Here is a 12,232-nt window from a genome sequence, read left to right on the forward strand (position 1 = left end):
GCCATGCATGGGTGGGTTGCCCTTTGCATCTTGTCACCCCGATTACAAATTTCCTTATTGCATTATCTTCTAACAATTCAGGGCAAGGGCCAGCCTTATGTGGCCATAATACTGCACAGTTCTGACACATTCAACAACCAGAACAGTGAGATTCTGGCCTCTTCCACCAGATGTCACTGCAAAGTTGCAATATCAAATAATGATAATGTGAGGCGCAGAAACAGATAAGGATTAAGAGGTTATGGAAAAGCCATTGCTTTGCTACGGTAATCTCTCTTTGTTCCTTCCCTCTGGTTCCATACCCTAAGAGCAAAAATGACACAGTAATGATGCTGGAGACACAACCTGGTGCTAAGGGCAGCAAAGGACAAAGTCCTGACTGCACACTGTTGGTACAAACACCTGTTTTGTGTAAGATATTTAAATGATAGATACTCCGGTGCTTATGCAGTCTCAAGCAGTGGGGCATTCTGTCCTGCCTTTTTGCATAAACACCAGAGAAGGAGATGTCCACTGGGCACCATTTCAGCATTTGAGCCTGTATTTTCATTCAGCCAAGCTATAACTGATGCTGCTACTGATTTTATGATATTTGCATTCCAGTGCCACATCCTAAGTAAGTCACAAGGTCTCTTGAACTAGCTCTATTACAGGTTACAAAGAGAATAACGAAAATTCATCTCTTTGTGTTTTGGCTCTTTTGCAGGTTTCCACAGGCGAGTTCGTACCTCGATTTATCTGGAGGGCTTGTTAGTTTTCTGAAGTAAAGAGTTTTCAGCTGTTGGAACCCTTATGTTAAAGACTTATAATATTAAACATTGTTTATAGAAGCACGCTAAAGGTGCGCGCCTCAACACTTGAAACATTTCAGTCATTCACATTCTTGTTCTTTTTAGGTCATCCAGTGAATGCAATTAATGGCTTTTTGGACATTTGTTTCCTTTGCATTGAAATGAAAGAAAGTTACATACATTACTGTACTGTACTTAAATAGTTACTTTAAACAGCAGACAGTTTGATGGATAACATAGCATTTGGTAGAAGCTGAACTGCAGCAGAATGGAAACAGCATGACTGTGATGAACACACGCTGGGACGGAAATTGCTGCTTTCTTACATCCCCACTCAAAGAATTGGCATCTCTACGAAAGGCACATCTTGCCAACAGCCAGGTACGAGTGGCTATTGGGAGATGGAAGGTTAGAGAAAAATTAGTACTGACAACAGGATTTTTAAGGCCAGGTACAAAATCTGTACCCACACTTAGGTTGTGGATATTTTGGGACTTGCTTTAATCTGAATGATGCTCATAAAGTTGCATTTTGCTTAATAAATGGGGTTGCAAGTACTACAGATAATTGTATATTACCTCAATTATTGCTCTGGGCAAAATTGCTTGTTTTGCAACTACAAACTAACAGTACCCAGAATTTTAAAAAAATAAGGATGCGCAAGGAACATTGCACAAAGACTGCCTGGGTGGTTGATCATTAGACACCAACCTCTGATCCCTTTGCATCTGAGTGGGCCTGGGTTGTACTGCCAAATTCAGTGCAGGATGAGTTTTCTGTGCTTTTTATTCTTGAACAGAGGTTTTTTTTTCCTAAGGGGGGGTAACTTCCATATTGCAGCCATGATCTCCCCCACCTCTCACTATCCTGCAGTTGCACTTGGTATTCCCCCTTGGGCCCTTACACAGTGGCAAAAAAGGAGGGGAATGCAATCACCAGGAAAAGAAATAAAGCATGAAAGAGGATACAGATTTGCATAAAATTTATATGGATCTGGAACCCCTTGAATCTCACACTGCTCAGAGATTGGGGTGACGTGCAAAAATCTATAGCCACCCTTTGCACACCCTGCAGTCTGCATTACCACCGCAAAACCTCTCTTGAAGGTCAACAAACCTTCAAGGTCTCTCTCCCTTGCACCAATACCAAGCTGGAGGCCTGAAGTATCTGCCAACCAGGCTGTGCTTCTAATTTAAATGATTTCTACAGTGCATTGCAAACAAACAAACATCTGGAGCTGACTCCGCAGGTGGTTATAGACCTTTGCTCTCCCCTCTTTGGAAGTTGCTTTGGTTTTTGTGCTAAAAACTCAAAGGATGCTGCTGCGAAAACAGAAGTTAGATCAGACTGTACAGATGCAATACTAATGTTTATTTTAGCTTCAAAAACCAGGCTTAATCTATCCTTTCATGTTATGTCTCTGCTTGCAAACCTTCCAGCTAAATTCACTAAGTAGATTATGCTACTACATCAGTGCTGATTGATTTGAATATATTTTTGTTCCACCATACCATCAGGAGTCAACAGTTCAGCATAATACCTTGAAGAAAGTTTACCCAATGGCGGATTTACAAAAGCAAAAAAAAGATTAGTCTGAATACCAACGAACTCCTGCATTTTAAACAGAAAAACTCCTTAAATCCGCTTCCGGATTTACGAACGAAATGGGAGGTGGGTGGGTGGAAGGAAGGGAGATAGTCTGATTAATACCAGAACGTGTTTTCTTTACTGTGACAAAAGCACTCGTGCTCCAAGAAAGATGAAAAACCAACTTCCGTCTATTTGGGGTTTGCCATCTGTCTCAGTGCCTTGCTGTGTCACCAAGGTGGTAATGCTGGGACCATAATCTGCAAATTCTAATATGCATATGCAAAGCAACCTTATCCAGAAAAGAAAGTTGGGTTCTTGCAAGCATATATTTACCACCTGCCCCTGCAAAAAAAGGAGCTTGACTTTGCTTTTGAAGGTGGAAGCTTGAAAAATAATCTTTGCATCCTACGTGGGAGAAAAGCATAAAGCGGATCATGAACCAAGGCAATCAGCCACGTTTGGCTGGTTGCAAGCCCTTGGTCTGCTAGCGCAAGGCGATGCAAACTGTCTCCAGGAACAACAAGAACACAAAGGGGACAGGAAGGGCGCCTCTGATGGTCCTGTTGCTGCTGTCTACTTCATCTCAGGATAGTCATTGATGATATGGCACTGCAATGCTGGCACAGACGGGGAGAAGGTTGAACATATGTTCGCAACCCACCTCGCCACAGCCACTTGCTAAAGCGATAGCAGGGTAAAAGAGTAACAACACAAGAGTGCAAATTCACAGGGACTGCCAGATCAAGAGAGCAAAAGTAAGGAAGGCAATAAAAGGACTGCTAGCTTTAGGGGAGCTGCAGAATGGCAAATCACTGCAGGGTCACATGCGCTGCCCACATTTAAAGAACTCTTAACCCACTTTAGCAGTTGTGGCTTCTGCCAAAAAATCCTGGGAACTGTAGTCAAGGGAACTGAGAGTTGTTAGGGAAACCCTCACAGAGCTATTAATTCCCAACATACATGACAAACTACAGCTCCCAGGATTTTGGGCAGGGGGCAGGGGGAGGGAAAGCCATAACTGACATGAGAGTGCATTAAATGTAGGCTGTGGGTATGATCTTTGATGCCACATTTCCCCATCATGTGAATAAATATCTCCTTTCATGCATTATACACATCACGGGGCCCCCACATGCAACGTTCCAGCTTCCATTCTACGCATAAAGGCATGCACCTCTTCAGTGGTGATGCTCATTTGCACTCACCCCATTTTAACCACAAATACAAACTTCCAAACTGGCCCGAGTTAAGGAGCAACTGATTCCTCCTGTTTCCAGCTGCAGCTGGCTGTGTGGCATGCTGGTTGGGAGCTCTGAGTGACTACACTGACCCACTTTGTTCCCCATCTTTGGTGCTTCCCTGCTGCTAAGTTATCTGTTCTCACTTTGTGATCTCAGCCAATGGAGGGCGAGCATAACGATGTCGTGATGCTATTTAGCCAATCGGATTCGGTTACCTAGCTTCATCACTGAGGGCCCTGGAAGAAGATGCCCCCAAAGGGCGGGAACATGTTCCCGCATTTCTAAAACGTTCTGCGGCTTTCCACAACGTGTTGTGAGGATCAATGAAACTACCCTTCCAGCACAGTGTGTGGAGACAAGGAAGCCATGGGGAGGCATGGCTGTGAGGCAGTTGCACTGGGTTACATCCAGTGCCAGCCCTACTTAGGGTAGACCCACTGAAATGAATGAACATGACTAGCTTAGTATCATTAATTTCATTGGGTGCCTCTCCATTATCAATCTCTTCAGCCACAGCAGGCACTGCAACCTTCCAACAATTTGACCTCACCCCCAAAGATGAACTCCTTCATTGTCTCCTGAGGCAGACGGATGATAAAAACAACAACTCCGAGTAGGACTCCACTAAATACAACCCATTATTCCTAAAAGCATAGTGCAACAGGACAAGAAACCTTTCCCCGAGGCAACCAGGTGATGAACTGTGACTTTTGGAGATGTGAGGAATGACTGAACGATCCATGCAGAACAGCACTGGAAGGTAGGGATTGTTTTCTAGTTGCCTTGGCAACACAGTTGTGTCTTCCTATCCTTTTGGCCCTATGTTTTCTCACCACTTTGTATGCTTTGAAAGACTGCTGAAAAGTGGCTTCTTATTGTATGGGTGTGGGGGGAAGGTTTTCTAAAAAGCCCCCTCGCCCTGTCGATTCAGCCCTAGGGCAGACCAGGGTGAAAAACCTTTATGACTGGATTCTCCTAGATATACAAAGCAGGCCCGAAGCTGGATGGATGGGGAGCAATATAGCTGGAAGGGTGAAATGACCTTGTGTTTGGGTGATTCAATGAAATTTGAAAGCACTGTCTGCAGCGCTTGCTCTGCAATGGCCTTTTCCCAAACGCAAGACCTCTGCTGATGCTGCAGTCATCATTTAATGAAAGCATACGTCCACATTCACTCTAAATGTCACAGGTGTTCCAAAGGAAGAGAAGAGAGGTAGCCTGAAGACTTGAGGGATGTCTTGCTTTAATTAAACACGGATCACATCTGAAAAGAGGGACCTGTTTCTCCAATTTTCATTTAAGCAGCATTTAAAGTGGGATGGCGACCTTTTCCACAGCTAACTTTTAGTGACATCCCCACTTCAGATCAGGATCTGCAAGCTGCATTTTAACCTTCCCCAACCCGGTGCTCTCCAGATATCATTGGCCCACAACTTTGTTAATCTGTGATCGCTGCCCGTGGCTGATGGGAGTTGTAGTCCAATGACATCTGAAAGCAAGTGGGTTAGGGAAGGAGACTGCATTGGATCTCAGTGCCATTTTGCTATCTCAGCAGATGAATGTGGCTTCACTATGCCAATTCCTCATAAAGGACTGGCTTGAAAGTCAATGACAGTTAAAAGAACATTTTGAGCATTCCAGTAATGGAATAAAAATAGGCGTCAGCAACACTGTCCTCTTAGCCTCTGCCCTCTAAGCTTGCTATCACTATAATTTCTCTCAATCAGCAGTTTTCCAGGGGCAGGATACGGTCTCAGAGGACATTTAGTTATCCACCAAGTAAACTTTCTGATGCAGATAACTGTAGGGACAGGTTTGTAAAGCTAGCCTGCTGCAGTGGGCAGGAACATGGACCAAGGAATCCTTGCTTATTTGTGAAGCTCACTGCAGGATGCTAGGCCAATGATCATATCTCAGGTTAACCTACCAAACAGTGATGCCACGAGGAGAAAGTGGAATAACTCTATGAGCACTTTAGAGTAAGGGTAGGATATAAATCGGATATAATATAATATTCGTATTTGCCATCTTTCCCCCATCTTTTTCTCCTTTCATCCACTTACTCTCAATTTTTTCAGGCTTTGAAGGGAATGATTGCATCATTCCAAATGAAGCACTGTGTTACTTCGAAGCCCATGAGAGAAAGAGTGGTGTCTGGGAGAGGCATGCATCTAAATAAAAAAGCAATTAGCTTTTAAATAGTGGCTGCCAAAACTGTATTCACAGCTAACATCTTGCAGCACCTCATCAGTCACACTGGCCAACTGTAGTACCCAAAAGCTTACCAGGAAAAGGTCAGTTTATTATTAGATTCTTCACACATTTTTCAATATAAATGTCAAAATCTTTTTGATATCAAAGTAAGTGTCACTTAGCAGCACCCTTTGCCACTGGAGGTTTAGGGACAAGATCCAAATACTCTAAGGAAGGACACCATGCGTACCCAGTGCTAATCAGACAGAAGGGGTACAGAATATTCAGAATTGTAATGAGGGACCAGAGTGGAATGATACTTCTAGATTGATGTGTCATGAAGCCCCTAAGTAGAATTCAAGGGTGTCCAGGAAACTCTGCCTTTCACAGAAAACTACAGCTTTTGCTTGGGATCATTCATTAAATACCCCCCCCCCCCACTCTCTGTCAACAGACAGGTCCACTGCAAACACTCAAGGGCCGGCAGTGCTTTTAAAACTTCCCATCCTACCTTCATACAGCCAGTCGCTGAGTCCATTGAAAATAACCTTGTCTTTCCCAGTGGAGACCACGCGGATGGCTTGCTTCCCCACATGGGCACAGTAGTAGATGTTGTTCTCAAAGATAAATATCTGCACAGAAACACAAGAGAGAAGCAATAGGTTATTATGATCCAACAAATAAAACTCAACTGTGATCACGAGTACAGTACACTCATGGAAATAAGGGGAGCCACTTTTTGTGTTGCTATGAGGTCTCCCCCATCCCTGTCCGAGTTCCACAATAGAGGAAGTTCTGCCTTGCACCATCACTGACACCCCACTGCGATGGAGAAGGCTGCCCCTAGGGAGCAACTCTTTGAAGCAAAGTGTTATCCACATTATAACGCACCCTTTTCTGAATCAAAACTAGAGATGCGGTTTGAGGAAGGGCTTTTTGCTTAGTGGCAGAAAATGTACTTTGCATGCAGAAATTCGTGGTTCAGTTCTGGCACCTCTGATTTAGCAGAAATGATAATCATTTAGTAAGCAATGGGAAAGGCAAAAGTTCGTATGTTTTTCATGCAGAAATTTCCAGGATAAGTCCGAAGCATCTTCAAGAGAAAGGATCTCAGGCTGCAAAAGAACTCTACTTCACAAGCAGTGCTGGATGTACGTATAAGCTAAACAAGCTATAGCTTAGGGTCCCACTCTCTTGGGCGCCCCCAAAAAAATTAAAGAAAAAAACCTGGATGTACATTTCCAAAATATAAGATAAAAAACAAATAAAATAAAACCTACATACAGAAACAGTGTTTTGTGTTGTGTAGGCTCCTATGATGTAAGTAATGGCCCCGTCTGCTAGCCTGCTCCCTAAAATATCACTGGTTTGCTCATTTCCATATACAGTGGTACCTCGGGTTAAGTACTTGATTTGTTCCGGAGGTCTGTTCTTAACCTGAAACAGTTCTTAACCTGAAGCACCAGTTTAGCTAATGGGGCCTCCTGCTGCTGCTGCACCGCAGGAGCACGATTTCTGTTCTCATCCTGAAGTAAAGTTCTTAACCCGAGGTACTACTTCTGGGTTAGCGGAGTCTGTAACCTGAAGCGTATGTAACCTGAAGTGTATGTAACCCGAGGCACCACTGTACAGTGGTATTTTGGTTCTCAAATCTGTTCCAGAAGTCTGTCCCAAAACCAAAGCGTTCCAAAACCAAGGCACGCTTTCCCATTGAAAGTAATTTGTTGTTGACAAAGGATAGCTGGACATATAAAGGGCCCCATTATCTTCAGGAGCTTAGGGCAGAGGTCGTCAAACTAAGGCCCGTGGGTTGGATATGGCCCACCGGGCTCGTTACTCTGGCCCACAAACCTTGGGGACCCTGCCGCCCGCTCGGTCAGTCCCTGTGCTAAACAGGCGTGGCACAGAAGCTCTGCCGTGCGGAGACTGACTTCTGCAACGTGGCACGGCTTCTGAGTGGCTGCAGGAAGCTCCTGCAGCCAATCAAAAGCGGTGGATGCCTCTGGGCGGGCAGTGACAGCTGTGGCATGAGTGGCATAGGCTTTTGGGAGGGGGTGTGCTTTCGGGAGGCAGTGGGTCCGGCCTCCCACAAGGTCTAAGGGACAGTGGACCAGCCCCCTCCTGAAAAAGTTTGCTGACCCCTGGCTTAGGGTCTCATCAAACCTAAATCTGGCCCTGTTCACAAGCATCTTGCAGGATCAGACCAAGGTCCACCATCAGAAGAATTTTTGCAGCACATCCTCAGCTGTATAAATGGATCTTTACCACAAGCGTCCACTTATTAGGGTTTTACTCTTGTTTTAAATGTATCTGTTGTCTTTGTGTCTTTAATTATATTGAGGTAGTGGTTTAAAAGGTGATTAATAAATCAATGAAAATAATAATATTATTGTTATAGGTATTATTTGTTATAGATTGACTATGCCTATTCTGGTCATTTTCTTCTATATAAGAAGGCCTGCAGCAGAAATAAAATAAAAGTAACAGAAACAGGATCTCATTAGCATTAAGCCAGTCAGGATTCACCTGTTGGCTCACTTTTCTGTCCTCTTCTTTGACTAAATGCTGTGATTCCTAATACCAACAGTATAAATCAATGCAGTTAATTCTTGTTGCAGAAAATGTATGCTCATTTTACAAATAATAAATTTGCAATGTCTTTCCAATTTATGGCTCCAGGGTTATATGCAACAAACAGGCACATCAACATCAAAACATTTAGATTTAAGGGTGCGTTATGTATGACTTTCAGTAGGTGCTTAAGGTTTGGATATTGGACATCAAAAGACATAAAGTGAGGCCTCTGTGCCAATGATAAAGCTGCAGTTCCCCACGTCATGCTTATAAAAGAGGCAAGAGAAGGAAATTAGATTTGCTTTTCACTCAGATTTCCTGTACTATAACAGTGTGAGCGTGTGCACACATTTCAACCACAGAAAAACTGGAATGGATCCCAAAGTGAAGAGAGATCCAAATTTAATTTCAGCAGCTGTTCCAGCAAGTTTGCCTAAGGCTAAAAAAATTACAGTGAAAGTTTTAACTTTGTTTTTACGTATTTCAAATCTTTGTGGAGTTTTTTTTTAAAAAAAGGCATTAAAAAAAGAGCTGTGTCCAATTGATGCTTGATGGGAGAAAATAAGCCACGACATACATTAAATAATTTCCTCTTTCCTCTCATTCAAACCCCATCTTCTTACCTAGATATTAAAAGTATGGTGAGGCACACAGAATAAAACCAGAGAAATGGGATAATGTAGTGTTTAGAGGGGCGGAACTGTAGCTCAGTAGTAGAGGACATCTTTTACCTGCAGAAGATGCCCAATTAATAAGCTCAATTAGCACTTTCGGAGCCTGCTGGAGACATTCTTACTTAGACAAGTCTACCCAGATGTTTATAAAGTTTTAATTTGTTTTAGTCTATTATATAACGATTTTAAACTTACGTATGTTTTTAATTACGGTTGTAATTTTGTTTAGTAATAGATTTATCTTTTTTTGCAAACCACTTTGAGTTTTTTTCTACAATCAAGTGGTATATAAATTTACTGGAGTAAATAAATAAGTTTTGTTAAAAGTACTATCTAACCTAGCGCTAATACACCCAGGAACCTTACCAAAATGCTGGAGAGGGTGCACCTCCACAGGCACATACCTCCACCTGTGGTGGGAGTGCCCCAAAATCCAACTATTCTGGACAACAGCCATACGAGAAATATGTAAAATAACTAAGCAAGTATTAGACATCACCCCAGAACTGGCCCTACTAAACATCTTCCAAGACAACAATGCCCATTTACACCACAAAACACTCATAACCCACCTACTTTCAGCAGCCAGAAACACCATAACCAGACACTGGAGAGACCTGTCAGGAGTAAGCATGGACCAATGGTACCAAATAGTATGGGAAACAGCCCTACTAGAAAAATTAACCAATAAGCTGAAACTGACACGGGGACAAACAGAAGAAGATGCCTTAACCCCGGTATGGCTACCATTTATCACATACACAGCGCAATAAGACAATGACAAGAATCCACCAACAGCATACAAATCAATATGGCTAACCTGATCCAAAACACCCACCCATCCCACTCACACGTGAAAACAAAGATCACCACAGCCAATCACAAACAAACAACCACACCCTAGGCCGATCCCAATCTCTCTCACCACCAAAGAAACACAAATGAACAGCAGAGAACCGGCATGAGCAACGCTGACACCAAACCCTACATACATTAAGCAAAATAGAAACATCGCCACCCGACCCCCCCATCTTCCCCCCCTCCACCCCCCAATGTCTCAACAAATGAAACTGATTTGTAAAAATGTTACATGGAAAAAATACGAGAGACATTACACAGACTTTTGTAAAACAAGAAAATCTTTACTTAAAAAAAAAGGCATCTCTGGGGGGGAAAAAGCACTATCTAACCTTAAGACCTTGGAGAGCTGCTTCCCATCAGAGTGGACAATACGAGGCTGGGTGAACAAACAATCTATCCATATATAAGGGAGTTTCCTATATTCCTTCTCAGAGTGTAGGATTAGAGTGAAGGCTGCAGCTGGATTCAAAATCCTCCTAAGCCACGAAGCTCATTGGATGACCTTGGATCCACCACATCTCAGCCTACCCTATTGCAAGGGGTTGTTGTGAGGATAAAAGCAGAGTGGGAAGACCATGCATGCTACTCAGAATTTTGATCAAGGGTGAGATTAAAATAATTGTAATTATTACAATTGTTATGGCCCAGTATACCTGAAGGAGCGTCTTCACCCCCATCGTTCTGCCCGGATGCTGAGGTCCAGCGCTGAGGGCCTTCTGGCAGTTCCCTCACTGTGAGAAGCAAAGCTACAGGGAACCAGGGAGAGGGCCTTCTTGGTAGTGGCGCCCACCCTGTGGAACGCCCTCCCATCAGATGTCAAGGAGATCAACAACTATCTGATGTTTAGAAGACTTCTGAAGGCAGCCCTTTTTAGGGAAGTTTTAAATGACTGATGTTTTAATGTATTTTTAATCTTTTGTTGGAAGCTGCCCAGAGTGGCTGGGGAAACCGAGCCAGATGGGCAGGGTATAAACAATAAATAAAATAATAAAATAATAATAATAATAATAATAATAATAATAATAATAATAATAATAATATATTTTAAAATGGAAGCGATAATACGGCTTTGCATAACATCTGAACATGTCCAGCATCTTTTAGGCAACCCATAAGAAAAATAAAGCAGCAATCAAGATGCCATGGGAAGCCGTAGCTGGAACATGTTTAAAAGCATTTAAACTTTTGATGTCTATCAACATAAATGGGTTTATATTCTTCAGGGTACCCATGACAAATACATTTTGAGATGTTTCATGAAATATGCTCCTAACATTTTAACTGCTTTGATCATTTTGACATCGAAAAGGGGACAGACGTATCCCAAAATAGCTTTAATTCTTGGAACTGGCCAATATATTATATGAATTACAGGCAATATAACTTTTAAGAGGCATTTGGTTCTCATTATGTTATGCATGCTGAATAATAGTCCATTACTTCCTCTATTCCCCTCTAAAGAAAGATACGTTTTATGTGAAAACCCATGTCATCACCCAATACAGATGAGTCATTCAGATGCAGGCCTTGGCTGAATGAGGTCTAATCACAGATAAGAGGATCTCGCATGGCTGGGATAAAGTTTAAAGGGTACCACTGCTCTCTCCATCAAATCCCTGGGAGTATGGAATATGGAGCAACCCCATACAAGGAAAAACAGGACAGCTAATGAAAAACAGATGTGGTCCATGAAACCAGTGGTTAACATTGTCAGGGCAACATCTTAAAACATGCGTTAGAGGAGGGATTGTCCAACCACCACCCGTGCCAACCAGCATGGCCAATGTTCAGGGCTGATGGGAGTTGTAGACCAGCATGTTGTAGACCTGTGAGGGGGAGGTAGAAAAACCCCCTCCGGGCTGCAGCAGAGTTTCAGCAGGAAGCAGACTGTTCAGATATGTAGCATTCCGAATTTCTTTATTTCTTTACGGTAAATTAAAACAACAAATTAAAACAACAAAGCATAGCTAGTGTGAGCCGAGTGCTTCACACAAATGTCTCCTCTGCATGAGAGCAGAAAGAACAAAGAGCGGAAGTTACAGACGTTTACTTCCATTCTCGTACAGGAATGTAAACATGGATATCATGTCACATCAGCAATGGGGAATGAAATTACTGACACAGCATCACCTGGATGGACCAAGGTTAGCCATCCCCAACTATTGTGGTGGTCTCCAGTAGGCGCTAATAGACCAGGAAAATAGCAGGAGAAGAAAGGGTTACTGCCTCTTCCCCAGAGCTGTGATCCCAGTCACTTTATCAGCTCCCATCACCACTAGGGCTCCACTGAAATACAGTGGTACCTCAG

General features: G+C 42.9%; 1 protein-coding gene across 7 annotated transcripts in view; it reads right to left on the bottom strand.

Moving 5' to 3' along the window:
• The window catches only part of DPP6 (dipeptidyl peptidase like 6), a 492,205-nt gene that overhangs the window by 61,446 nt on the left and 418,527 nt on the right, over positions 1-12,232 (bottom strand). For all 7 annotated transcript variants that reach the window (XR_014173292.1, XR_014173293.1, XR_014173294.1 and 4 more), the window contains exon 8: positions 6,327-6,447. Coding sequence is in view for 1 of the 7 variants with exons in the window: in XM_081931638.1 (XP_081787764.1) it covers positions 6,327-6,447 (121 nt within the window). In the remaining 6 variants the exon portion in view is untranslated. The remainder of the gene's footprint in view (positions 1-6,326; positions 6,448-12,232) is intronic.

The sequence above is a fragment of the Podarcis melisellensis genome (genome assembly GCF_964234715.1).
Source record: "Podarcis melisellensis genome assembly, chromosome: 12".
NCBI classification, from domain to species: Eukaryota; Metazoa; Chordata; class Lepidosauria; order Squamata; family Lacertidae; genus Podarcis; species Podarcis melisellensis.